Raw genomic sequence first — 27866 nt, forward strand, 5'->3', positions numbered from 1 at the left:
CTGTTTCATTTGCTCAACTTATGCAACCAAGTAAGAATGATAATGGCAAACCTGATTCTGTGGGACTCCATGAGTAACTGCCAGAACTTTCTGATTGGCAACAGCAAGGGTCATCGACCAAAAACTGCAACTTACAAGTTGTGTCGTAGGCTGGCTGCTCTGATTGGACCCCCTAGCCTGGTAACTTCCATATGCCACAGGTGTGGCCATAAATAAATGAAAGCAAAACCAAAGCAGAAAACCTCATGAAAGGAGTTTCTGTAGGGTGCAGTGGGTTAAGAATCCTACTGCAGTGGCTTGGGGCATGTCACTGCAGAGGTGCAGGTTCTCCCTGCCTGGCACAGTGGGTTAAATGGTTCTGCATTTTGGCAGCTGTGGCTTGAATTCAATCTCTGTACAAGGAACTTTTATATACCCCTAAATAAATAAATATATTTTAAAATAAAATAAAACCACCTGAAAGACTGCATCTCTGCACACTCACGTATTGGGGAGAGCACTTGTCAGGTGAAGTGAGGGAAAAGATAAGCCCTGGCCAGTGGAAGTGCTGCTCAGGTGCCTGATTTCAGGAGAGCACAGCGGGGCACACTTCCCTGACTCTTGAGTACTCTTCACAGGGGTATGGGCACTGAGAGCTATGCCAGCACCTCAGTCAGCCTTCTGGTGTGGTAGCCTTCCTGCCTGCCAGGTGGGCACTGCTCCAGCAAGGAGGGCCTTCCCCCTGCCCAAAGACCCTGAAGGACTTTAAGAGGAACAGGCTCTTTTAGAGTAAAATTTGTTTCCACAATTAGTGGGTTTGGAAGGGCTGGTTCATTTAGAGAGTGTTAGGCACCCAGCATGGCACTGAGAACATAGTAGGTGCTTAATAAATATAAAGGAGTGACACTTAGAGTGTCACAGTGTACTGGGTGCAGGGTGGCAGGAGCAACACACAGGCCTGATGTGGCTGAGGGTTCACGAGAGGCAGCGCAGGACCCACTGGGGACAGGGTGTGAGGATGGCCACCTGCACCACAAGGGAGCTCTGGAAGTTGGCCTGGAAGAAACTCTTTGCAAGCACTAGTGCACCCTTGAAAAAATGTACTTTTATCCCCAGGCACTGGTATTCCCCTGGCAAGCCCTGGTATCTGCAGCTTCCCCATAGCCATAGGTAGATTTGAATCCAGGTGGGGCTTTTGCATGAGGGCACATGCTGCAGGAGGCTGGCTGTGCTCCTGGGCCTTGGGATTGAGGGCATCCAGGAGGCAGCTCTTTTGCAGCCATGCAGGACCTCCAAGCTCTCAGTTTCCTAAAGGCCCACATTTGTAGATGTTGCTTTTGTCAAGGAGGCTCTAAATAGAAAACTCGTCTTGAGCTTACAGCTCAGCCTGGCCTACTTCTGCCTCAGAACTGCTGGCTTGGTTGCTGGGTCTCTGCTGTAGGGGCTGGTTTTATAAACACAAGTCTTTGGACTATGAGTCACTCTTTCCCATCTGTTCTGTTGTTTGAGGACATGGTCATACAGTCAGCCCTGGAGCACCAGGAGTTCGTGTGCTCAGAGGACTGCCTCCATGATGGGACACTGGGGCAACTGTTTGCCTGAAGACTTGGTTGAAAGAGGTCTAAGAGTTCCTGTTGTGGCTCAGAGGTTTATAAACCTGACTAGTATCCATGAGGATATGGGATTGATCCCTGGACTCACTCAGTGGGTTAAGGATCTGGCACTGCTGTGAGCTCTGATGTAGGTTGCAGATATGGCTCAGAGCTGGCATTGCTGTGGCTGAGGTATAGGGTGGCAGCTTCAGCTCCCATTTGACCCCTAACCTGGGAACTTCCATATGCGGCAGATATGCTCTAAAAGCAAATAAAGTAAAATTAATTGAGACAGTCTAGAATGCAGGCTTACAATCCAACCACCTCTTTTATTCCTCAGGTCATCATAATTCTGTGTCCACCAGTGGGAAGTTAAAAATCAATGAAGATAATCCATGCTCCTGGGATGGAAAAACAAATATTGTAAAAATGGCCATTCTACCCAAAGCAATCTACAGATTCAATGCAATCCCTATCAAATTACCCATGACATGTTTCATTTCACAGAACTAGAACAAACAATCCAAAAATTTATATGGAACCACAAAAGACCCAGAATTGCCAAAGCAATCCTGAGGAACAGAAGCCAAGCAGGAGGCATAACTCTCCCAGACTTCAGGCAACATTACAAAGCCAAAGTCATCAAGACAGTGTGGTACTGGTACCAAAACAGACAGACCAATGGAACAGAATAGAGAACCCAGAAATAAACCCAGATGCCTATGGTCAATTAATCTTTGACAAGGGAAGCAAGAACATAAAATGGGAAGAAGACCATCTTTTCAGCAAGCATTGCTGGGAAACCTGGGCAGCTACATGCAAATCAATGAAACTAGAACATACCCTCACACCATGCATGAAAATAAACTCAAAATGGATTAAAGACTTAAATATAAGAGAAGACACCATCAAACTCTGGGAAGAGAACATAGGCAAAACATTCTCTGATATCAAACTTACAAATGTTTTCTCAGGTCAGAGTCTCCCAAAGCAACAGAAATAAAAGCAAAAATAAACCAACGGGACCTAATCAAAAGGGCAAACTTTTATACAGCAAAGGAAACCAAAAAGAAAACAGACAATTTACAGAATGGGAGAAAAATAGTTTCAAATGATACAACTGACAAGAGCTTAATCCCTAGAATATACAAGCAACTTATAAAATTCAACAACAAAAAATCCAACAGCCCAATTTAAAAATGGGCATAATATCTGAATAGACATTTTCCAAGGAAGATGTACAAATGGCCAACAAGCACAGGAAAAAATGCACATCACTGATTATTATAGAAATGCAAATCAAAGCTACTATAAGATACTACCTCACACCAGTCAGAATGGCCATCATTAAGAAGTCCACAAATACCAAATGCTGGAGAGGGTGTGGAGAAAAGGGAACCCTCCTGCACTGTTGGTGGGAATGTAAGCTTGAACAACCACTATGGAGAACAGGATGGATGTACCTTAGAAATCTATACATAGAACTACCATATGACCCAGCAATCCCACTCTTGGGCATACATCCAGACAAAACTTTCCTTGAAAAAGACACATGCACCTGCCCTGAGATTGTCTAGTCAGCGATGTCCTCTTCAAATGGGAAGTTTGATTCTTCTCTCCCAGTTTGTCTGTTTTTCTTGCTTTTGGAAGCAGCTGGGTTTCTTGGGGCTACTGTGCAGGGGGAGCAGACTTGCTGGGTCATGTCCACTCCAGGGAAAGGCTGGGGCCAGAGTTGGGACCTGCCAAACTTCCATCCAAAGAGAACACAGATGTGGCATCATGTCACCTCCAACATAGGGCTGGTCCTTTTCTGCAGTGATCATGGTGTGGCTGGCTCCCCAGATGGGAAGAGATGGTGCCACTGTATGGGCACTACAGGACCAGATTACACAGCCTTGGCGGCCAGCAAGTGAGGGGCCTGGACTCAGTCCAAGAGCTGGTGGAGTTCAAGCTAGAGAGAGATACAGAGACAGAGAGACAGATGGACAGAGAGAGACATGGACAGAAGATGTGGTGGCAGAGGAAGTCCTCTTTTGTGACTCTGTCCCTTTGCAGTGTGACCTGTGGTGGGACTTACACTGACCAGCTATAACAGAGCTCTGGATACAGATCGAGTTCCCACTACTCACCCACCTCAGCTGGGTCTCAGCACTCCTGAGGCATCAGGTTTAGGACACCTCCTGGGGCCACAGCAGGTGTCATCCAGTACCTGGTAGGGGCAAGTAGTGCAGTTCCCTTGATTTTCATTGGCACTTTCAACTCTGTAGGGATCAGAAAAGCAGAAGTGGATGATGATCACACATGGCAGTGAACTGGATGTATCTTTGTAGCATCCCCTCAGGACTTTCCAGCCTGGGCCAGTCTGGGAACAGTCAGAAGAGTGGAGCTTTGGCCAGCCTCCCAGTGCTGGTCATTGGCAGGGCAGAACATGCAGAGGGATGGAGAGCCTAGTGCCTCTGCAGGGACCGGGCAGGGTGGAAGGGGGCCAGGCACTCTGGTTGCCTGGCCCCACAGGCTTCGGGGACCTGCTTGTCACTGAAAAATCACGTGTCCTGAAGCGGCCCCCGGACTCCCCTCACTCTCTCCAGAATTTCATGGCATCTGGTGGCCTGGTGGGCATCGCTTGGTGCACATCCATCTGGCCAAGACCGCAAATGGATTTCTGCCAACAACAAGGCTCCCACTGCATTCAGCGAGCTCAGTGAAAACTAGCAGCGAGGCCACATCCACTGGACCCCTGGGCAAAACTCTCGAGCCTCAGGTGAGAAGGTGGTTCCCTGCCTCCACCATGGCTCATGGAGAATTTTCACCCACCACCAGGCCCCCAAGTTGTGTGCTCATCTGCATGCTCATGGACTGCAGGCTTTTTGGAAGGACCAGCTCCTGGGCCCTCTTGAAAACTCTTCTCCTGCCACTGACTCAGCCTATTCTGCATCCAGCCCCATGAGTTCATGACCCACTCATGGACCTGCAGTGTCCCTTGTCACCTGGTTCAACCACACTGAATCCACTCTTCTCCTGAAATCCACTTGAGCTGCATCCCACATGCCTGTTGGTGTAGTCACTCTAAGTATCCCTAATTCCCATTGTGAATCCTGCTCAGACCTGTGATCCATTGAGAAATGCATCTTTGTTTCCAAATCTGTGGGTTTTTAATCCATCAACAAGGAAGTATCGAGGGCACCACAGAGAAGTCACTGTGTTCTGGGTCTGAAATACCCAAGAGGGCCACTCCCCACTAAACTTGTATATTTTTGGCTATGCATGTGTTTTGTTTTGTATGTTTTTGTTTTTTGTCTTTTTAAGGCCACACCTGCATCATATTGAAGTTCCCAGGCTAAGAGTACAATTGGAGCTACAGCTGCCAGCTTATGGCACAGCCACGCCAATGCCAGATCTGAACCACATCTGCAACATATGCCATAGCTTGTGGCAATGCAGGAATCTTAACCCACTGAGCAGGGTCAGGGATCAAACCTGCTTCCTCATGGATATTATTCAGGGTCTTAACCTGCTGAGCTACAGTGGGAAATACCTACACATGTGTTTCTGAAATGTGTTCGGTTTTGCTTTTGTTTGTTGGGCCATGTCTGCAGCATGCATAAATTTCTGGGCCAGGAGTCAAACCTATGCCACAGTAGCAACCCAAGCCCCTGCACTGACAACACAGAATCCTGAACCCCCCCCCAAAAAAATGCCAGCCTTACCTGCATTTAGATAGAACTTTTTTTTTTTTTTGCTTAAAATCACTACTTTCAAAGAGTAAGTGAGGCTGTTTTACAATTATTGTAGTGACTGCCGTACTGGGCTTTATTTTTAATGTCTTACTTCACATCGTTTGCACCTCATTTTTCTTTTTTTTTCTGTGATATAATCATGAAATCTATCCTTTTGACTTGCATGCACAGGACAGTGTTGTTAACCAGGAGCATCTCTAGAACTGATGCTTTCTGCCACATGTGTTAAACTGATTTCATTCTGGGGCCTGTGCTCTGTGACCAGGAGCTGTGCAGGGCACAGAGAACTAGAACAGAGGGCACCCAGCCCATGTGAACTTAGAAACAGTGGAAATCAGTAGAATATTTTAAAGTGGTTCATGGGTGCTGAGTGAAGAGAAAACTGGAGCAGGGGAGTGGGAGCAGGGCTCCCTGAGACATTATCCCAAGGAAGGTGGCGATGGTGGGTGTGATTGGTAGGGTATCCAGGCCTTTGTGGCTGCTGCTCTGGGGGCAGGATACAAGTTAAAGGGCAAGAGCCCAAAGCAGGAGGACTGGCTGAGCAGGATCAACCCATGGCCATGGTCAACCTCAGTTCTCCTCTATTTCCTTGACAGTGGGGGACCCCATCTGACACCCTTAGGGGAAGAGGCAGTGAGTTGATGCTCCAGGATCCCCAGCCACTCAAGCCTTGGGAGCTGGGCAACCACTCCTGCTGACTCATGCGGGACTGAACTTCCCTCATGTGGTCACCATATCCAAGCCCCGGCAGCCAGGAGGGTAGGTGATGGGAAGGGCTGTGGATTCCTGGCCTGCTGGACAGTACTGGACCAGTGCTGGACCAGTGTCCATACCCCTCTGTACCCTCAGCACATACCTAGGTGAGGGAGGGAGAATGGGCAGCAGCCATGCCTGCTCCACCCCATGCTGTGGGTGAAAGTGATGAGTTTCTTGTGTGCAGGGTGGGTCAGCTGGGCCCAGAGGAGGAGCCAGATGCCCACCCACACAGCACATTTGCATGGTCACATGCAGAAAGCATACATGTGCCACTGTCAGAGGCAGGGCTAAAGGGGACACCTGTACCAGGTGACTTTGCTGTAATCCAGGCCACCAGCCCTATGGACTGGCCTGGGTCCACCAGTGGCCTTAATCACTTTTTTTTTTTAACTTATTTTTTTTTAGGGCCTCGGGTGTGGCATGAGGAAGTTCCCAGGCTACGGACTGAATCACAGCTGCAGCTCCAAGTCTATGTCACAGCCAGAGCCAAGCCTGAAACCCACACAAAAACTTCTAGGAATGCTGGATCCTTAACTCACTGAGCAGAATTAGGGATCAAATTCACATCCTCATGGATACAAGACAGATTCATTTCCAATGAGCCACAATGGGAACTCCCAGGTTGCTATACTTTAGGAGGCTCTTGGTGTCAGTGAAGCTACAGAGGCCCCCACAAACCCACCCCTCCCTGTAGGAAGGTGACTATGCAGCCTGCAGACCCCACCCCAGGCCCAGACAGGAAATTCTCAAGCCCACCACCCATCAATGTCCACTGCCTCCATGGACCTGCTTCTCCCTAAGTGGATGACACAGATGACCCCAGGGAAAATGTCATGCCAGCTCTTTTGAGGCCTGCTTGGGCAGCTTTAAAAGTTCACCTGCAGAGTAACTAAGCAACAATAGCTAGAAAAACTGGAAAAAAATGTTCAAGAGGGGAGGCCCTGGCAGCTAAGAAGATAAACCTAATACAAGGCTGACATACATAGGAAAAGTCTTGCTAAGTCAGACAAAATCCTAGAGGCTACTTATAAAAAGGGACAGGTTCAAAACACACAGAAGTCAAGTATGTGCATGGGGGCCCCTCAATGACGTAAAAGAAAATTTGAAACTGAAAAGACATTTGCACTTCTAAAGTCCTTATTGAGTGAGGAATTTCTACAGATAAACTTTGTAATGGCAAACAGCTAGAAAATGATGTGACATATAGATCACAATACAAAGGGAGGAGAGAGAAAATATGCCTATTGACCTCACTACTAAGAAACATGCAGATGGAGCGCAAAAGCCCTGACAGCAGGCACTTAGCTCAACAGCTTTTAAGGTCAGAGCTGGGAGGAAAGGTCTGAGGGTCAGGAGGTCTGAGAGAGTGAAGCTGGGGTCAGTGGAGCACCACAAATACCCTTATTTATAACCACAGGCAGAGGTGACTAACAGGACCTCCACATGGGGGAGCAGCAAGGGCCTGGGGCTCCCCCTGGACTCCTGGGTATTTGCCAAATGGAAAGACCTGAGAGCTCCAAAATAAGGACCTTTAATAAAATCATGATAGATCCATAATACACATGTTACACAGCCACTGACATGGGCCCCAAGGTAATGATAGTCCCTAGTGTTGGTATAAGTGCAAAAGCTCTGCAGTGTCCTGGGGGCAGGAACAGAGCACGACTGTGATACCACCCCCCGCCAAGGGGTGCTGTACACCTGGGGAGATGGGCCAAGGGACAGTGGGACAAGGCCAGGCCTCCTGGGGGAGATCAGTTTGGTCACAGGACCCTCCCCCGAAGGCAAGAGCTTCCAGGTAAGGGGCTCAGGGCTGATGCTGACCAATGAGATGGGCCCTCATGGATGGAATGGCAGTGACATCATAGTTCCGATGCTGCCTGGCACCCACTCTGCTTCGTGTCCGAAGGCAGTTGGGAGCCCTTGTGGTCTCTGACCTTCTCTGGAGATTGCCTGTCTATCCTGTTCTGACCCACTGTCCCCCTCATCCACCTTGTCATTGTTTTTAGAGGAGAGGCGCACCTCCAACAGCGAGAGCTCAGAAAGGTGAGCAAGAGAGGCACCCTCATCCCTAATGGGCACCTTGGGCACAGAGGCCACTTGGCAGGTGACCCCCTTCCCCATGAGCTGTGGCTGAGCTGACACCAACACTGGAGCACAGAAGGTGAGCCAGGGGGATGCAGCCCCTCAGGGAGCTGAGGGGTGCCAGCTGCAGCCACAGTGCCCAGGCTCATGAAGGAGGCCAAGGTCAGAGCTTAGATTTCTGGAATGGGGAAGGGGCGGGGTGAGAGGAAAATGAAGATGAGAATAAATGGAGGTGGGAGGATGGGGGCAGGAGGAGGTGGTGCAGGGGTGAAGGAGGAAAGATGAACAGTGAAGGAACAGGGCAAGAAGGATGAGCAGGAAGAGGACCAGCACAGAAAGGGGGAGCAGGAGGACAGGAGGCCAAGACCAACCCAAGCCAGTTCCTTGAGAGTCATGTTGGGGTCCCTGTAGATATTTTACTTGAGTGATCCCTTGGTTTGATGCTCAGACCTGGGGAACCTCAAGGTACTGATTGAGGCCTGTGTGGGAAATCACTGGCCTGATTCAAGACTAACCACAAGAGCTTACTCTTCACATCAGTACCCTCCTGACACTACTAACAAGCAGTAGGAGAGGAGGAGTGAAGGAAGATCAGGGTTCAGGGACAGCTGGTTGTGAGGGTCCAAGTGCCCAGTTCCACTGCATCCCGGCCACCCTCCCCTGCGTGGAGAGACGACCCTCCCCCAAAGGAAAGTCAAATTTCAGGCCAACGGTTCAGGGCTGCTCCTGGCCAATGGGTGGGCTCCACTGTGGGTGGAATAGCAGTGACCCCAGAGTTCTGTCTGTTGCCTGGCACCCACTCTGCTTCCTGTGCCCAGGCAGTTGGAGGCCCTTGTGGTTGCTGACCTGCTCTGATGCTCGCTCGCCTGCCCGCCCTGCTCTGACACACCTGATTCCCACACCTTCCTGGGTGACTTATTATCATTTTGAGAGGAGAGGCCCATATCCAACAGTGAGGATCAGAAAGGTGAGCATGAGCTGCACCCTTGACCCTATCAACACCTCAAGGACAGAGAGGTCACTGGTTGGTGCCTGGACTACTCAGGTCTGGGCCTGAGGTGACAGGAACCTCCAGCACCAATCACTGAGTGTGTAGCTCACTCAGGGCTCTGTGGGGTGTGGGCTGCTGCCAGAGAGCCTGAGGTGAGAGCTCAGAACCCTGGCCCAGTAAAGGAAGAGAGGGAGAAGGAAGGAGGAGAGACGATGCAGGAAGAGAAGGAGGAGGTGGAGGAAGGGAGATCTAGCCAAGAAGAGATGAAAGTAGAAGGGTGGATACAGGAGGCTCAAGAGAGGAGGTGAATTAGGAGGAGTTAAAAAGACAGGAGTGAGAGCAGGAAGAGTAAGGATGAAGGAAGTAGAGCAGAAAGATGGAGGAGGAGGAGAAGTAGATGGAGGAGGGGGAGAACTAAGCAGGACAAGACGGATGGATGGAAGTGATGCATGGAAGAGGAAGAAGGAGAGGTGGAGGACCAGGAGGAGGGGAAATAGGGCATCTATGCCAGCCTAGAGCAGGTGGTACTGCAATCTGGATGAGGTTGCTTCAGTGGTGTAGTGAGCCCCAGGTTTGATGCTTGGACCCTGGGTACCTCAGGGAGCTGTGTGAGGCCTGGGTGGAAAGTCTCTGGCCTGATTTAAGTCCATTGGCAAGGGATTAGCATCCACATCACTACTGTCCTGGAACCCCTAATAGGGAGGGGGAGAGGAGGAGTGAAGAAAGGTCATGGTTGGGGGACCAAGTGTTTCTGAGGGGCCCTATGCCCAGGTCCATTGCCTGCCATACTACAGCTGGCCCAGTCACCTTCCACTGCCAGCTGACTGTCCTGTCCCTGGAGGAGATGACCTCCTTGGTTATGGATTCAGTGCTAACACTGACCTCTGACCTTGGTCCTATTTTGGGTGGATTGGCAGCAACCTCCAAGTTCAACCCTCTGCATAGCACCCTCTCTGCTTTGTGTCCCCAGGCAGTTGGAGGCCCTTGTGGTCTCTGACCTGCTCTGACACTCGCCTGCCCTCCCTGTTCTGACCCACCGACCTGAACTTGGGTCCATTTATACAGCAGAGACCAGCTCTAACAGCAAGAGGCCAGAAAGGTAAGAAAAACCTGCACTGCATACTGACTCTTGGGGACAGGGGCAAGCGGGTTGGTGACTCAGTCCTCCCTGGTCTCGGCCAAGATGATGCCAAACCCAGCCCTGACCATGAGCCAGCTGCGTGCAGTCCCTTGTGTCTCCAAGGGGTGAAGGCTGCTGCCCACAGTGCCTGATTCCATGTGAGGGGCCCAAGGTCAGAGTTCAGAAAACTGACTCCAGGTGGGGGGCACGGTGGGAAGAAGATTAGACAGAGAGGTTTCAGGAGGAGACGAAGTGGAGGAAAGAGGGAGGGGAAGGGCAGGAAGGAACAAAGGAGCAGGAGGAAAAGTGTAGCAGGAGGAGGACAAAGGAGCATGAGGAGATGGATGGATGGAGGCGCAGCAGGGGGTCCAGGCCAGCCCGAGCCAGCTCTATGGGTTCCAGGAAGGGTCCCTGCAAAAGCCATGCCTGAATGAGCCCCTGGTTTGATGGTTGGACCTCAGGAACCTCAGGGAGCTGGGTGAGGATGAGGTGGGAAATCATTGGCCTGATGCCAGTCCAACTGCAAGGGCTTAGTGTCCACATCCGTATCCACTTGGCACTTCTGACAAGCAGCGGGAGAGGAGGAGTTAAAGAAGGTCAGGGTTGGAGGACCAGCTGGTCATGAGAGTCCAGGTGCCTATGACCAGTTCAGCCAGGCTCCACCTGCTCCTGGTCCCACTCCCCTGTGTGGAGAGAGGATCTCATACCAAAGGAAAGTCATTTTATAGGTCAAGAGTTCAGTGCTGCTCCTGGCCAAGGGGATGGCCCATTTCCACTGTGGGTGGAAAGGCAGGGGTCCCAGAGTTCTGCACCCTGCCTTATACCCACTCTGCTTCATGTCACCAGGCTACTGGAGTCCCTCAGAGTTGCTGATCTGCTCTGACACTCACTCGCCTGCCCACCCTGCTCTGACCCACCTGATCCTCACACCCGCCTGGTTACCTTTTCACCATTTTGAGAGGAGAGGCCCAAGTCCAACAGTGAGAGTCAGAAAGGTGAGCTTGAACTTCTCCCTCACCCACTACCAACACCTCAAGGACAGAGGCCACTGGTGGGTGCCTGCACCACTCAGGTCTGGGGCTGAGGTGACAAGGACTGCCGGCACCAACCACTGAGCATGCAGCACCCCTCAGGGCCAGAATGCCCAAGTCCCTTTGAGGAGCCTGAGGTGACAGCTCAGACTCCTGGCCCAGAAGGGAAGAGGGGGAGGAGGAAGGAGGGGAGAGAATCCAAGTCCTGGAGGAGGAAGAGGGGAAGAATGGGGAGGAAGGAAGGTCTAGCTGGACCAGAATTGGATGGAGAAAGGAGGAAGGACGAGATGATTGAAGAGGAGTATAAAATACAGGAGGGTGAGGTAGTAAAAGACAGATGGTTGGGGAATAGCAGGAGGAAGGAAGCGGAGGAGAAGTGGGGAGATGGAGGTGGATGGAAGAGAATGCAGGTGAGATGGAGAGGGGAGTGAAAGAGAAGCAGGGTGTCCAGACCAGCCCAGGGTCTGCTGTATTGAGTTCCAAATGGTGTTTCTTAAAAGTTGTACCTGAGGGAGCACCTTGTTTGATGCTGTGACCCAGGGAACCTCCGGCAGCTGGGTGAGGCCTGGGTGGGAAATCTCTGTCCTGATTCAAATCCAAAGGCAAAAACTGAGGGTCCACATCACTATCCTCCCAGAAACCTCTAAGATGGAGGAGTGAAGGAAGGTCAGGGTTAGGAGACCAAGTGTTCCTGAGGGTTGATATGCCCAAGTCCATTGCCTGCCAGGCTACAGCTGCCCCAGTCACCTTCTCCTGACAGCCTTGTCCCTGGAGAGGATGACCTCCCTGGTTATGCACTCAATGTTGACCCTGATCTCTGACATCAACTCCACTGTGGGGGGAATGACAGTGAACTCACAATTCTGCCTGCTGTCTGACAGCCACTCTGCTTTGTGTCCCCAGGCAGTTGGAGGCCCTCGTGGTCACTGACCTGCTCTGACGCCTGCTCATCTGTCTGCCCAACATTCTCTGGCCCACCTGATCCCCCACCCGACTGGATACCTTGTTACAATTTTAAAAGGAGAGGCACACATCCAACAGTGAGTGAGAAAGGTGAGCAGGAGCTGCACCCTCACCCCATACCAACACCTCAAGAACAGAGGTCAATGGGTGGGTACCCGGATGATTCAGGGCTGGGGAGGAGGTGATAAGAACCTCCAGCACCAAGCACAGAGCCTGCATCTCAGACACCTGGCCCAGAAAAGAAAGGTTCAGAGTAGGAGGGAGGGGAACAGATGCAGGAGAGGAGAAGGATGGGAGGAAAGAAAGTCCAGCTACACCAGAGTTGGATGTAGGATGAGGGAGGGAGGAGTGGTGAGTGAGGACGAGAAATGAAGACAGGAGTGAGAGAAAGAAGAAAAAAGATGGAAGGAGTGTTAGGCAACTGATGGAGGAGGAAGAGTTAAAAGAGGGGGAGGACTGAGCAGGAGGAGATGGATGGTGCAAGAAGTGGATGGAAGAGGATGTGGAGGAGAAGCAGGGGGTCCAGGCCATCCCTGAGAGTTGGTCTTGGGTTCCAATTTGAGTTGCTAGAGAGTATACTTGATTTACATCCTAATTTAATGCTGCAAACTCGCTAACCATAGGGAGCTAGGGAAGGCCTGGGTGGGAAATTGCTGGTCTAATTCTAGTCCAATGGCAATGACTTAGGGTCCACCAGGGAACCCCAAGATGGAGGGGAGAGGAGGGGGGAGGAGGAGTGAAGAAAGTGCAGGGTTAGGGACCAGGTGTTCCTGAGTTTTCATGTGCCCAAGTCTATCACCTGCCAGGCTACACCTGTCTGTGGTCATCCTCCCCTGCTAGGTTACAGCCCTGTCCCTGAAAAGGATGACCTCCTTCATTTTGGGCTCAGTACTGACCCTTACTTATGATCTTAGCCCAATATTGTGAGGAATTAGAATGAACTTGCAGTTATGCCAGCTGCCTGGAACCCACTCTGCTTCATGTCCCCAGGCAGGTGGAGGCTCTTGTGGTCACTGACCTGCTCTGAAGCCTGCACATCTTCTGGCCCTGATCGAACCCACCTGATCTCCACACCCACCTGCTTACCTTCTTACCATCTTGAGAGGAGAGGCCCACATCCAACAGGGAGTGTCAGAAAGGTGGGCTTGAGCTGCACCCTCACCCTCTACCAATATCTCAAGGGAAGAGGACTGTGGTGGGTGCCTGGAGCACATGGGTCTGAGGTCAAGGTGACAAGGACCTCTAGCACCAATCCCTGAGCATGAAGCCCCTTCTGGGTTCCATGAACTACGGGCTGCTGCCAGAGGTGCCCGACACCCTGCAAGGAGCCCAAGGTTAGAGATCAGGCTTTTGTCCAGAAAAGGAAGAGAAGGAGAAGGATGGACAGGTGAGGCTGAAGGAGGTGCAGGAGGATGCAGGAGGAGGCGGAGGATGGGAAGGTCTAGCAAGAGGAGAGATGGATTCAGGAGAAAAGGTGGATGCAGCAGGATGGAGGGAGGAGGTGAATGAGGGGGAGAAGTTGGCACAAGAGGGAGAGGAAGAGGAGAAAACATGAGTGGAGGAGAGGTGGAGGATGCAAGGAAGATGGATCAGGAAGAGCATGAAGAGCAGGAGGATGAAGAGGAATAGATAGAGGAGAGGGAGGAAAGGACTGAGGAGGAGGACATGGATGGATGGAAGAGGTTGAAGGAAAGATGGAGGAGGAGGGAGGGGAAGCAGGGGTCCAGGCCATCCCAGAGCAGGTGGTATGGCGAGCTGTGTGGGGTCTCTTAAAGGGTGTACCTGAGTGAGCTTCTGGTTTGATGCTTGGACCTGGTGAAATCCAGCAGCGTGGTGCGGCCTGGGTGGCAAATTTCCAGCCTGAGTCAAGTCAAACTGCAAGGGCTTAGAGTCCACTTGAGTACTTTCTTGGAAACCCTAAGTGAGAGGGGAGAGGAGGAATGAATGAAGGTCAGAGTTGGGGTCCAAATGTTAGTGAAGACCTATTTGCCCAGGTCCCTCACCTGCCAGGTGACACCTGCTCCTGTCAACTTCTCCTGCCATGTTACAGCCCTGTCCCTGGAGAGGATAACCTCCTTGGTTATGTGCTTAATACTGACCCAGACATCTGACCTTTGTCCCAGATGGATGGATGGAGCGGGGAGCAGGGGGTCCATGCCAGCCCAGAACCAGCTCTATTGGGATCTGGATGGGGTCCCTGCAATGCTTGTACCCTACTGAGACCCTGGGTTGATGCTAAGTCCCAGGGACCTCAGGAAGCTGGGTGAGGACAAGGTGGTATGAAATAGCTGGCCTGATTCAAGTCCAATGGCAAGGGCTTAGGGTCCACATCAGAATTCTCCTGGCACTACTATCAGGCAGGGGAGAGGAGGAGTGCAAGAAGGGTTGGTGGACCAGCTGGTTGCAAGTTTCCAGAACAGCCAGTCTCCATCTCCCCCTGCTGATGCTCCCCTGTGTGGACAGAGGACCCTCCCAGAAAAGAAAGTCACTTTTCAGGTCAAGAAGTCAGTGATGCTCCCGGCCAATGGGATGGGCACCATATTGGTTGGAATGGCAGAGACCCCAGAGTTGTATCTGCTGCTCTGAACCCATTCTGCTTCGTGTCCCCAGGCAGTTGGAGGCCCTCGTGGTCACTGACCTGCTCTGACGCTCACTCACCTGCCTGCCCTGCTCTGACCCACCTGATCCCCACACCCGCCTGGTTACCTCGTTACCATCTTGAGGAGAGGCCCACATCCAAAAGTGAAAATCAGAAAGGTGAGCAAGAGCTGTACTCTCAGCCCCTACTGACACTTCAAGTAAAGAAGCCCATGGTGGGTGCCTGGACCACTCTGGTCTGAGGTTGAGGTGACAAGGACACCCAGCACCAACCACCATATGCACAGTCCCCTTAGGCCTCTGTGAAATGTGGGCTGCTGACAGAGGTGCCTCAGTCCCTGTCAGGAGCCTGAGGTCAGAGCTCAGAATCCTGGACCAGAAGTGGAAGAGGGGGAGTAGGAGGGAGGGGAGAGGTTGTAGGAGGAGGGGGGGAGAGGATGCAGGCACAGGAGGAGAAAGAGGATGGGGAGGAAGGAAGGTCAAGTCAGAGGAGAGATGGATGTAGGAGAAAAGGTGGATGCAGGAGGATGGAGAAAGCAGGTGAGTGATGAGGAGCATTAAAGACAGGACTGTGAGGAAGAAAATAAAATTTTGATGCATGGGGAGGGGGATGATGGAGGAAATGTAGATGGAGGAGGGAGAGTGGGAGGACCATGCACGAGGAGATGGAGGAGTGGGAGGTGGATGGAAGACAAGGAATGTGAGATAGAGAAGGGGCTGAAGTAGATTTTCAGGTCCAGGCCAGCCAACAGCCTGATCTACTGGGATCCACGTGGTGTCACTTAAAAATGTACCCATGTGAGCCACTGGTTTGATGCTCAGACCCAGAGAAATCTGGGAGCTGCTCTTACCTGGGTGGTCCATCGCTGGCCTGAGTCATGTCAAACCCAGGAACTTAGGAGTCCACATCATTATGTTCCCTGAACTCCTAAGAGGGATAGAGAGAGGAAGAGTGAGCAAGGTGAGGGTTGGGGGACCAAGCCTTCCTGAGTTTCCAAATGCCCGAGTCCATCACCTGACAGGTTAGAGCTTCCCCTGTCATCTTCCCCTGCCATCCTGTCCTGCTGGGTTACAGCCCTGCTCCTGGAGATAATGAGTCTCTAGATACAGGCTCAGCATGAACTGTGACCTCTGCCCTCAGCCCTATTGTTGTTGGAATAACAGTGACCCAAGAGTTCTGTGTTCTGCCTGGCACTCACTTTTTTCTTGTCCCCAGGCAGTTGGAGGCCCTGTGGTCTCCGACCTGCTCCGACGCTCGCCCGTTTCTCCACCTCTCCCACCCCATCCCTGGGTGCATTTCCACCAAAGAGGCACAGCTCCAGCAGCGAGAGGTCACAAAAGTAAGTGTGACTTGCACTCTCACCACATACTGACACTAGGGGACAGGGGCCTCTGGTGGGAGCCTGGAGTGCTCTGGTCTGTAGCCTAAGTGACAAGGACCTTCAGCACCAACCAACTGAAGATGCAGCCCACTCAGGGATCTGTGGTGTGTGGGATGCTTTCAGAGGTGCCTGAATACCTGTGAGGAGCCTGAGGTCTGAGCTCAGACCACTGGCCCAGAAAAGGAAGGTGGGGAGGAGTAGTGAGGAGAGAGGATGCAGGAGGAGGAGGAAGAGGTCGACGTGCAAGGAAGCTGGATCAGGTGGAGAGATGGATGTAGGAGGTGGAAGGATGAATAGCTGGTGGAGGAGCCATGGATGGGGAGGAGGAACGTGGAGGACTGTTGCGGAGGTGGATGAAGGAGACACGGGCCCTGGGAAATGGGCAGAATGTAGCATTGAGACCATTGTGGATGAGTGTGGATGTTGGAGGAATGTGGAAAAGTGGTGTTGGGAGGCGGCCATTAGGGAGACAGAGGAGGAGGAGGTCAAGAGGGGTGAATGGAGGGACGAGGAGCAGCACCGGGCAACTGCAGAGGAGGAGGTCTGAGTTCAGGCAACTCTCCAGGGCCCACTTGTTCCTCAAAGCCCCTTCTTTGGCCTAAATCCTAGAGGTTGCTCATCCATCCTGCCTGAGATCAGAGACCCCAGCTAGGTGAGCACATGTGGTCTGTGAGCTGGGGTGGGGACATAGAGCCTCACCCAGTTCAGCATGCTGTCCCCCATCGTTCCATGTGTCATCTGACCCACAGAACCCAGCTGTGTTCCCCATTGGCTAGACCCTCTTTGTGTCGTCCCACAACAGATGTGTCCCACCACATCAACAGGGAAAATGAGCCACTTCCCCCTGTGACTTGTTCACAAGTGTGAACCTAGGGATGGTCTCATAGCACAGTGGCCACCTGTGGTCAAATGTGTCATCCTGTCCCCAATCCTGCCCTCCTCCTGATAGGCTAGCACTCTACTCTGATTCACCAGCCAGAATCAGCTGAGAGTTAAGAAGAATGGAGCAGATGGGAGCCTCCTGTCCTAGAGACCTCTGGTCCCCACATCCCAATCTGCCTCCCCAGTGGGCACATCTGGGGTAGGGGCATGGTTAGGGAAGAGCTTAGTGGGCAGGAGCAAAGGGCTGTTCTTGGCTGGGTGAGCACCTGATATTATTTAAACCTGTGCAACTTCCACTCCCACCTTCAGAGCCTCTTGGGGCCCAGAAAGTGGGGAATCTGACTCAGAGCTTTTTTCTTAAAATTCACACATCAAATGCAATTGCTAAAGTATACGACTGAGAGGTTTTTAGTGTATTAGCAGATCCATGCCACAACAACCACTATTTCCACCTTCCACTACCTCATCACGTAAAATCTCTTAGTATCAGATACTCCCACTCAGCCCTCCTGCAGCCCTGGGGACTGCTGACCTCTTCCTGTATCTCTGGGCATGGCTCTGCTGGATCGGGCTCCTCCTTGGAAACTCAGAACAGGCAGTCTCTGTGCCTTCTTTCTTTCCTGAGCATCATCTCTGTCCATGTTGCAGCATGTGGCAGTGTTTCACTCCCTCTCTGGTTGAATGATGTTCCTCCACATTCTGGTCATCAGGCCATCTGTCCAAGGAAACTTAGATGGGGCCCACCTTTTTGTTCTTGTGAGTTGCTCTGCTATGAACATACATGTTTAGACGTCTGCATCCCTGTCTTCCTCTCTCTTGGGTTTATATCTGGGAGTAGAACTGTTGGGTCATGCAGCGGCTCTTCATTTAACTTTTGGAGAAAGGATTTGTTTTCCATAGACATTGCACCACTTTACAATCCTGTCAGCCATATAAGAAGTTTCCAGCTTCTCACATCTTCATTTAATCAGTAACATTCACTCCAGTGGGGAGACGTTCACCCTCTGGTGGCTTTGATTTGCATACCCCTGATGCTAATATTGAGCCACGTCTCCTGTGCCTGCTGGGCTTGTTCTCTAAAGTTGGGTTGACTTTGGAGAAATATCTATCCGGGCCCTCTGCCCATTGTCTACTTGGTCCGTTTCTATAGTGGAGTTAGGAGTTTGGCCATATTCTGTACACCGGGCCCTTATAGGTCAGGTCATTCTCATATTTTTATGAATTGTGTGGGTTGTCTGAGCCAGCAGGAGCCTCCCCACCTGGCAGCTGCCCTCCCCTTGGCATACCTGAGCCAGGAGTGCACCCCCATGTGCTGCAGGACAGCCATTTCCATGGACCTCTGGGCCCCCTTCTTGATCTCCATCATCTCATTGTGATAGGATCTCCCAGGCTGCTGGGAGGGGTCTATTAAGTGGAAGTGTTAGGATGTTTGGGTTGTCACCTACCTAGGCAGCACGGTTTTCTCCCCTCTGATCAGATAGATGGGGAGCCTCCAACAGGGAGCCCACTTTAACCTGTTGGTGCTCTGGAGCTCTTCCATGAAGTGGAATATTATGATTTTTGTCTTGCAGCATCAAACATGGTGAAGATGGAGACTCTGCTGGCCCTGGAACGAGCAGAAATAGTGGCCAAGTATGAGCAGGTGAGGCCCCAGAGGGAGTGATGTCACTAGGAGCAGGTGCAGCTGTGGCAGGGGTCAGAGACAAGAACAGACAGGGAGGCCTGGTGGGGACCAGAGCCAGGTAACAGGTGAGGCCCAAAGGGGCATCATCATCAGCAGGAGCAGGTACATCACCCAAGTGGGAATTATAGCAGCCCAGGTGCAGACCACAGCCTGAAGGGGCAGGTGAGGCCCAGGAATGGAGTCACAGCCCATGGGGGCAGGTATGTTCCTGGTAGGATCGGATCCAAGGTTGAGCAGGTGAGGCCCATGTGGGGGCCAGAGGCAGCAGGAGCAGATATGTCCCAGGCAGGATCAGAACAGGTAGGAGCAGGTAAGGGGCAGGGTCTTATGCTGGGCCTGTTGTCAGATGTTCCTTGGCGCCCAAGGACACCCTGCATGTAACTTCATCTCATTGCACCATCTGGGTTTCAGGGGCACCAGTCAGGGTCTCCAGCGGACCCGGACCCATGGGATGATTCTGACCTCTCGTGCTACAAGGTCACCTACAGGTTAGTATTTTCACTATGAGTCATCTGGACACCCCCTCCCTCTCTCCTTGGGGAGGGTTGCATTTGGGGAATCAACTCTGGAGGCAGGACCCTTCAGCCTAGCTCAGGGCCTCTAGCCCTGGTGGCCACTGGGGACCAAGGTCCACACTAGACTTTGGACAAGAGTGCACAGGGGAGGTAGTACAGGCAGAACTGGGGGCTGGGCCAACATGGGCCTCAGCTCTGTGGCCTCCACATCCATACTGGGGAGAGCCCAGGGCATCCATCCAGCAGGGTCAGGGCCAGGCTGGTCTGCAGCGGCTCTACAGAGCGTGGCCACAGGGAGGGGGCACCTGGCCAACAAGTCTCCGAGGGCAGTGGGCCCAGACAGGGGGCCATGTGGGGACAGCACAAAGGGCAGTGAGATATTGCTTTAGAGAGATGGTCAGGGGACAGTCATGCAGAACCTGGAAGCTCATGGGTAGGTGACAGAGGCAGGTGGAGTTTCATCCCTTGTCTGGTGCCAGGAGACACAGGGTAGGAGGCATGGCCCAGCCATGATGGGTGAGGGGAGACTGAGCCAAAGTTGCTGGGTCAGCTCTGGGAGAGGCTGCTCACCTGTCAGGTCAGGAGTGGGGGTGCACAGTGCAGAGGGGATGACCAGCCCCATTGGAAGTAGGGGCTCCACCTGGGGTGCTGCAGTCTGCTCCAGAGCTGGCATCCTCCTTGGGTCCTCCTCTGTTTCTGGGTGTCTCTGGTTAAGATGGGGGGTGGCAGGGGCAGGGGTTTCCAGGCACCTGGTTCCCACAGCTCTACTTCTCCTGCCTTGCAGATGGGAACAGCCTGGCCTCAGCACCCAGGGCCTCAGCATCCATGGCCTCAGCACCCACAAGGCGAGGGTGAGAAACCATCTGTGCTATGCTGGTGGGAGGTAGCCAAGGGGTGTGGCTGTGGTTCCCTGCCTGACCCCAGAGCAGCCAAAGGGTCCTTGGGCTGTGAGGGGTCTGTGCCTTCTTGCCTCCTCTAAGATCATGGCCCTGAGTCAGGGCCACTCTAGGGAAGCTAGCAGCTTGGCTGACACCACCATGTCCCCTTTTCCAGCAAAGAGCCCAGGACATTAGGCGAGCCACTAAGTGGGTGAAGATGCTGAGGAACTGGAGTAAATACCAGGGCAGTCGAAAGGTAGAAACCTGAACATCCTGACCCTGAAGAGAGCTGCCCTGGGTCCCCTGGGGCTTCCCTGGCCACTCTGGCCCAGGACACCACAGGGTGGACCAGACATGCCCACGCCACATGTAGAGACCAGCCCAGGTCCAGGCAGAGGCAACTTCTCCTGAGCATCCATTGTGCCAGGTGTCACCTGCACCTGTTTTAGGGCCCCTTCTTTCCTGCAGATGCGCCGGCGAGTCTACAAGGGGATCCCCCCACAGGTGAGAGGACAGGCGTGGTCTCTGCTCTTGGATCTGGAGAAGGTGAAGGTGGAGAACCAAGGGAAATACCAGGTATGGCCCATCCACCTGTGCCTCAGGGACCCTTCACCCATCCCCAGATTTCCTGGCCCCTCCCAGGCTCACAGGCCCAGGGCCCACTTGTCAGGAAGTCCCTGCCCACATCCTCACTGAGTCCCCCTGGCCCAGTGCAGTCACTGAGTCCACAGATGGACAGGTACCACCTGGCTTCACACTAAGGCCTCCCAGAAACCTGAGGGGGACAGAGTCACACAGAAAGGAACAGAAGCCAGGAGGAAAGAGCAAGGAGACCCTCACACAAATCTTGGAAGGAGATGGCCAGACCAGATGAACACAGGCCTGACTAACTTGGGACAAGAAACAGGTCTCAAACCATTGATCCAGAGAGGTCCCTGCCCCCAGCCAGTTCCTGACACTCAGCCCCTGTCCCCAGTGTACCCGAGGTCCCACAGCTCAGGGTGGATGCTCTATGCACCTGGTTGAGCAGCATCATCAGGGGAAGTGAAGGGGGAGCAGGTGTGATAGTGGCCACAGGTGTCCGAGTTGCTCAATGATGGGCAGTCTGAGAGGCCCAGAGCATGGTGGGCATCCACTGACACTGTGGGAAAAGAGCCAGCATCACACTCGGTCCTCATGCTCTCAAAAGGTCCTGAAAACCAGGCATGGGCTCCTTTTCTGGCCCTCTGCCTCACCCAGCCTGTATGTGGTGGGACTGGGAGGGGTCAAGGGACAGAGGCCCAGCTGCCCTCCCAGCCTCCCCACTGCCCTGGGACACCCACACCTGGGAGAAGCCTCCCAGGAGATAAGCCCAGGGCCAGGGTGGCAGCACTGTCATCCTGGACTGCCTTGTGTGGGCTGGGGGAGGAGGGAGGCTGTTGGCCTGGTCATTGTGTCACTATTGGGTGGGGGGTCTGAGCCTTGGAGAAGCCACAGGCTGATCATCCACAGGCCGACGTCCCCTGCCCAGTGATGCTGGACACAGGCTGTGACCTGGGCACCCTTGTGACCCTACCTGGCTTCAGAAACAGGCAAAAGAAAGATTTCTCCAGAAAACACTTGTGTTGAACCAGCAGCACCTGCTCTGCTGTGGCAGTTGGTTAGTTTTAGGCTTTTTACCTCGCTATCCCCTACCCTTGACTCTACCCACAGAGAATGAAGGAGCAGGCCAGGCTCTACTCTCGGGACATCAAATATATTGACATGGACGTGAGCCGCACCTTCCAAAACAATATCATGTTCCAGGAGCGGTATGGCATCAAGTGAGGATGCTGAGCCACTGGTCCCTGGGCAGAGGGGCAGGGGGTGATGGTCAGGGGTCCTGGGGGAGGGGAGACTCGAGGATGAGGCTGGAGCTGAGGTGGCAAGAGTGGGGCCTGTGCAGAGCACCTGCAGAAGTAAAAATGCACAGGGCAGGCACCCTGAGGGAGATTGGCTGTGCCTTCATAGGTCAAAAGGCCCCCGTGTGGAGGGGAGGGTCCCTGGGCAGCAGAGAGCAGGCTGCACAAGGACATAAGAGGATAGAGTGAGTGTCAGATGGGTCCAGATGTCACCTCATTTAGATCTTTGTCTACTTTTTTAGACCATCTGCATCATTTCTAAAAGTAAAGTGGGATGGAACCTGCAATGCTATCACCCCATCCTACATTAGTGATCCTTGCTCCATCCAGTGTTCCACACACACCACACACTTGACCAGTGGAAGGCTATGTTTATAGCGAGCCCCATTGTCCCCTTTCCAGGCAGCAAGCCCTCTTCAATGTGCTCACAGCTTACTCTGTCTACAACACAGTGAGTACCCACCCCTGGCCAGCCATCCCACAGTGGCCCTGCTTCTTAAGTGGCCTGTTGGCACCAGCCAGCATGCCAGCTCCAACAGCCACAGAGGTGATGCAAGGGGAGCTCTGCTCTCAAACTGACATGGATGGCTGGGGTGCATACCCCACTTTTAGGACAGAAATGGCACATTATGCCTAGGCTGTGCCAGCCCATGAGCTTGGGAATGTTTTATAGCAAGTTCACATGGGCCTAAAAAGCATTGCTATGGTGGTGACACTTGAGTTTGAATCCTGAAGATGCCATTTCATGAACCAGAATCTTAACAGGGATGAGAGTTCCCAGCAACCCAAACTCCTGTGTGGCTCCCTGGAGGTGGCTCCGCACCCCACCTGCACTTTCCAGAATATTCCCTCAAGGAGCACCAGCTGAGATGACCACACAGGATGACCAAAGTGGGGTCTGCAGCTGCTCCACCACCACCATGGCCCTCCAAGCCTCACATATGCCTGTAAGCAACCCCCACCTGCCCTCATGGCAGGACCTCCAAACCTTGCTGGTCCTCAGCACCCGGCATGCCTCGTCTGAAAAAGGGGGCCATGGGATGGTGCCCAGGCACAAATGGGAGACCATCCAGTAAGTAGCTGAGGAGCAAGTGCCAGGGAGAGGGTGGTGGAGGCCTCCAAGGGGGTCCCTGCAGCCATATCTGACTCTTGCAGGAGGTGGGCTACTGCCATGGCATGAACCAGATTGTCGCTGTCCTGCTCATGTTTCTTAATGAGGAGAATGCTTTCTGGGCACTGGCTCAACTGATGGACAACAAAAGACATGCCATGCATGGTAGGTGACTACCCTGGAGAGCTGGATGTGACTCAGCGACAGGAGTCTCCCTGCAGAGTTCCCCCCAGCTAACAGGGACTAGCTTGGTCCATCTCCCCATCAGCAAAGGGCACCAGCTCCCCCCACAGCCCTCTGTGTCCCACAGCCATGGCCCTCAGCCCTGTCCTTGTCCAGACCACACCATCCCTGCTGGTCCCTCTGCCTCTCTTTTGCCACCCACCAGGCCACCTCCAACCCCACCCCAAGCCCCTGATCAGAGGAGGCCCAGGTGGCAGTGTCTCCCTGCTGTACCCCCTCCCCCCGCCTAACTCTCAAGCCCAGGAAATGTTCATGCACACCCCAACCCCCATCCCATGGGCCACATAACCTGCCCCTCAGTACTGGGGTCCTCATCCCCTTCCGCAGCCACAGTGGGGAGGGGCTGTGCCAGAAACAGATACCTGCCTGATGCTCAGCACTGAGCACCTGCCAAGCTGGGCCTCTGTGAGCAGGTTCTCAACCCTGGGCCACTCCAAGCCTCAAAGGCAGTCAGTCATGTCTGGGAAGATCCATGTAGCCAGGCTGGGGTGGGCCTTGCACACTGGAGTCACTACCTGGGGAGGAGGCCTTGGGCTCCCAGGACACACAAGCCCTTGCCAGGCTCACCTCTGACTTCCAGTGGGGGCGGTCCTTGGGGCTTCTCAGGCTTCTTCATTCCGGAGTTCCCAAAACTTCAGAGATTGCAGGCCCATCATGATAAGATTCTGGAGAGGACTCTTCCCAAGCTGAAGAGGCACCTGGTGAGTAGAGGCAGCCCTCAGAGAGCCTGGCCTGCCTGCACTTTCATCTTTCTTGTCCTGGTGCAGCCAGGTCTGAGCTGGGATCCACTGGTTGAAGGGGGTTCCTGCACAGGGTCCCCAGGCGGGGAGGACTCGGGCCATTCAGGCCAGCCCTAAACATTCTTTCCTCTGTCAGGACAAGGAATACATGTACACAGAAATTTATACTAAGCTGTGGTTCCAACATTGCTTTATTGACCAGGTAAGTGTACCCAGGGAGACTAGGTCCCCAAGAGGCATCCCCCCAGGCAAGCCCAGAGCCCTGGGGAGGGGGCGTCTGGGGTCCTGAGGCTGAGCCATCTTCCCCTGGGCTCCTGTAGGGAAGGCTGGGTCAGGCTGGGGGGAGGGCAAGCATGTGCCCACACTGCAGTCAACCCCAGGCTCCTCTGAATATCTCCTGCAGAGCATGGGGCTGTCTTTTGTCCCCAGGACAGTGGAGGTACAGGCCAGGCTGGCTGGGACCTCCTCAGTCCACTCAGTTAAGAGCTGTACGGCTTTTTTGGAGGCAGCCTGTGGGACTGCAGAACCCAGAGGCAGTGGGAGCTCCTAACCTGTGCTGGGACACCCCCCCCACACACCTCATGCCCTGCTCAAACCGCCCCTCCTGGGCCTGCTGTCCCCACAGACACCTTTCTCACTCACACTAAGACTATGGGATGTATACATCCTGGAGGGGGAGCGAATGCTCACAGCCATGGCCTATACAATCATCAAGCTGCACAGAAGTGAGTAAGCCCGAGCCTGGGCCACTCAGGCCACAGAGGAGGGCCAGCCAGGACTCAGGCTGGGCAGGGTCCCTGGAGAGGTGGCAGGAATGGGGCTGGCTCCTGGTTGTGGCACTGCTGTGGCTCTCCTGGGCCCAGCCGATCATGCATGCTGCCCCCAGGGAGGGGCCCCAGGGTGGGGGCTGAGCCTTCCCAGTGGGGGCCCTGTTGGCTTGATGACATCCCCATCCCCAGAACACCTCCTGAAGCTGCCCCTGCAAGGCCTGTATGAGTTTCTTCAGGACAAGATCTCCGGGCCCTGGGCCCTAGAGGATGATGCAGTGATCAAAAAGCTACAGGCATCAATGGCTGAACTGCACAGGAAGAACTGGGACCTACCTCCCCCAGGTGGGCTCAGCAGGGGTCTTCTCCTGATTCCCCCTCCAGGGCCGTGACCTGTGGAGCATCCCAGGGCCTTCCTGTTCACCCTGTCCACCTCCTGGTCTGCTCTAAGGCTTGGCTGGCAGGGGTTGGGCCCCAGGGCAGCCTAAGCAGATGCTGACCCTAACCTTACCCAGCCTGAGGGATGGTCTCAGGGTGAGGCCAGGGTGGCCATTTGGGCCACCAGGAGGCCCACCCTGCACAGACAACGCGGCCTGGGGGAGATTCTGATCCAGTGTGCTCACTTCTAGCAAAACCTGAGGAGTTCCCCACGAGGACCCTGGGCGTGGAGCGATCATCCCTGGAACCCAAGCCTTGCCCAACCATTATAAGCATTAAGGAACTCTCTGGAGAAGACGGGCCTGACCTCCCTGGCCCACCTGCTAAGCACCAGCAGCCCGGACCCTCACACAGCCAGGCCTGCCTAAAGGCTGAGGAACACCAGCAAGAGCAGACCATGGCACCACAACTCCGTTGGAGGGCCCGAGAGCCACCACGTCTGGCCTGCCCGTTTCCACCCCTGGACATACCTCAGGACCGGATGTGGCCGTGGAGATGGGCTTCTCTTCCCAACATCCCCAGGAACTATGAGTGTCCCCTCAAGTGGCCAATTGATATAGGATTCGAGCCCGAGTGTTGGGACCTTTGCCCCTCAGCACGGGCCAAGGTCGCCCTCAGGGCCACATTGCAGGCCTAGCCCTGCAGTCCCACAAAGGCCTCAGCCACAGGTCCTGCCCAGGCCCACTGAACACGCAGCCACGGGGCCCAGGACACCCCTCCTGACCCATAGCAAGTGCAGCCAATGCCCCTCCCAGGGCCGTGATCAGCACGGCCAAGATAGGATACGTGGTTTCAATTTCATTACAATTTGTAACGCTACTCCATCGTTTTGCAAATGACCCTCTGACATTATCTATGACATAAAGGGCATTTGTGATGAAGTTTTTGACAAAAATCCAGTGACTTCTAGGATTTGTCTTTCAAATGACATGCATCTAGCCACTTGTAGCATGAAATTATTGAATCCCAAATCCCAGTGTCCACCACAGGGTGGCAGAATTCATCTTCTGCCTCAGTCATCAGGCTGCAAGTATTCATGGAGCAGACACTTCCAAAAACATCTAAGCATTCCTATTAAGGAGCTCTAATGGCAGTGTACCAGTAATTTCCCACTATAAATCTCCTAGAGCTAGTTTCATTTCTTTTTTGTTACTATGATGCAAAAATGGTAGTGGTGAATTTGGTAGGGTTTGCAGCATGTCTCTAATGACCTTAGACCATGTTATTTCCAGAAACTGGCCTAATTACTTCAAACCCTTTAGTTTGGCTAAACAGAAGAGTTCTATTTGGCTAATTCTATTTACCACAGCTTGCCTAGTCTCCCAAGCTTCTCCCTCTGAGACAAAAACTATTATGAAGTTGTCAATATAATGAATTAACTTACTTTAGGTATGGTAATACATAAGTCTTTTTTAAAAAGTATGACAGTATGCTAAATCTATATCTTTGGGGGAAAATAGTAAACCTATACTGTATTCTTTTGCATAGAAAAGTAAACTATGCCTGACGGTTCTTTGTTTCTAAAAGTTAATCTGGAAGCATAAATGTATGCAAATTGCAATTAATTTTCAAAAGAGTAATGAGTCTTTCTAGAAGGCAAAACGAATTATAATGTTAGAATCATATCCTGGCTCAGAAATACATATCGAATGCAAATCATTAACAAAACATGAATTAGCCCAATTTCACAAAGATATATTTAGAATAAGGATATTTCAATATAAAATATGGAATCCCTGCTGTGGCACAATAGGACTGGCAGCACCAAGGACACAGGTTCAATCCCCGGCCTGGCACAGTAGGTTAAATAAAAGATCCTTTGTTGCCACAGCTGTGGAGTAGGTTGCAACTGCATCTCAAATATGACTCCAGGCCTGGGCACTTCATATGCCACAAAAAAATGTTTCAATTAGGATCATTTTAGTTGTAAATGAAAGGAAGATCAAATGAAATTGTTTTTAAATGTAAGGATATTTGTTGACTTGCTTATGTAAATGCAAACTCCAAAACCTGGACAGCCTCAGAATGCACTGATAAAAATGATCAATTATACTATAATAAAATCCTTTACTTTTTGTATTCTTATCCCACTTGTCAGTATTGAATTTATCTTAAATCTTACAGCCTGGGCACTAGAAGGAGTACAATCTGTAATAATTCAGAGAAGAGCCTCTTTCTATGACACTGGCAGAGGTAATTGACCCTGAATATTAGGTGGAAAAGGAGAAGCTATAACACTGGTGTTGGGAAGAATATTTTTGAAGAAGTGATTAGACCTTGTATGGTAAGGTTCTGGACTAGACCTCCAGCTAAGTTACAGAGATCAGTTGAGCTGTGGGTGAAAAGTGAAGCCAGGAAGAACTGCCACTGAAGGAAGAAGATGAGAAGTAGAAAATGCAGCTCTAAGATCAACTGCAGTAGCAAAGGAAAGAGTTCACCACTCTAACCATTTCTTTTAATTTACCCTCAGAAACAGGACCCTAGAGGTGCCATA

General features: G+C 52.6%; 2 protein-coding genes across 22 annotated transcripts in view; one reads left to right on the forward strand and one right to left on the reverse strand.

Annotated features, from left to right (window-relative positions):
- The window catches only part of LOC146399403 (uncharacterized), a 38773-nt gene that overhangs the window by 1574 nt on the left and 9333 nt on the right, over positions 1-27866 (reverse strand). The window contains exons 2-8 of one of the 4 annotated variants that reach the window (XM_084979677.1): positions 23995-24125; positions 21212-21334; positions 19886-20092; positions 18562-18722; positions 15704-15780; positions 14037-14171; positions 1885-3832 (exon numbers count right to left, since the gene is read on the reverse strand). In XM_084979677.1, coding sequence (XP_084835803.1) covers positions 18562-18722; positions 19886-20092; positions 21212-21334; positions 23995-24043 — 540 coding nt within the window. In that variant the 5' untranslated portion in view covers positions 24044-24125 and the 3' untranslated portion in view covers positions 1885-3832; positions 14037-14171; positions 15704-15780. Of the gene's footprint in view, positions 1-1880; positions 3833-14036; positions 14172-15703; positions 15781-18561; positions 18723-19885; positions 20093-21211; positions 21335-23994; positions 24297-27866 lie in introns of those variants that run through there. The other 3 variants (XR_014817622.1, XR_014817623.1, XR_014817624.1) reach the window with 3 other exon arrangements.
- Positions 3829-27457, forward strand: LOC146399404 (USP6 N-terminal-like protein). Of its 18 annotated transcripts, XR_014817607.1 has the most exons (22): positions 7950-8110; positions 8968-9116; positions 10111-10239; positions 11107-11255; positions 12195-12344; positions 13245-13393; positions 14865-15011; positions 16069-16192; positions 18688-18758; positions 19212-19288; positions 20100-20166; positions 20369-20449; positions 20662-20769; positions 21886-21995; positions 22476-22524; positions 22828-23020; positions 23229-23349; positions 24034-24128; positions 24304-24369; positions 24793-24892; positions 25127-25279; positions 25564-27457. XR_014817607.1 is itself a non-coding variant. In XM_084979620.1 (21 exons), the coding sequence occupies exons 9-21, from the start codon at positions 18696-18698 to the stop codon at positions 26007-26009; spliced, it is 1536 nt and encodes a 511-aa protein (XP_084835746.1). In that variant the 5' UTR covers positions 7940-8110; positions 8968-9116; positions 10111-10239; positions 11107-11255; positions 12195-12344; positions 13245-13393; positions 14865-15011; positions 16069-16192; positions 18688-18695; the 3' UTR covers positions 26010-27457. The 18 variants fall into 18 exon arrangements, 11 of the variants coding, with proteins under 11 accessions (XP_084835748.1, XP_084835744.1, XP_084835745.1 ...); XR_014817605.1 differs by having other exon boundaries at positions 6468-9116; XM_084979620.1 differs by lacking the exon at positions 22828-23020 and having other exon boundaries at positions 7940-8110.

The sequence above is a fragment of the Sus scrofa genome, chromosome 10 (assembly GCF_054392235.1).
Source record: "Sus scrofa isolate SSC_HxYL_T2T_F1_AM1 chromosome 10, Sscrofa_HxYL_maternal_Yorkshire_Landrace_v2.0, whole genome shotgun sequence".
Lineage (NCBI taxonomy): Eukaryota > Metazoa > Chordata > Mammalia > Artiodactyla > Suidae > Sus > Sus scrofa.

Bases quoted from the DNA above. Each gene is read 5' to 3' on its own strand.
- LOC146399404 (XM_084979618.1), top strand. From the start codon at position 18,696: ATGGTGAAGATGGAGACTCTGCTGGCCCTGGAACGAGCAGAAATAGTG. The intron at 20,167-20,368 runs GTGAGAAACCAT...CCCCTTTTCCAG, and splicing joins TCAGCACCCACAAGGCGAGG to CAAAGAGCCCAGGACATTAG. The intron at 20,450-20,661 runs GTAGAAACCTGA...TCTTTCCTGCAG, and splicing joins AATACCAGGGCAGTCGAAAG to ATGCGCCGGCGAGTCTACAA.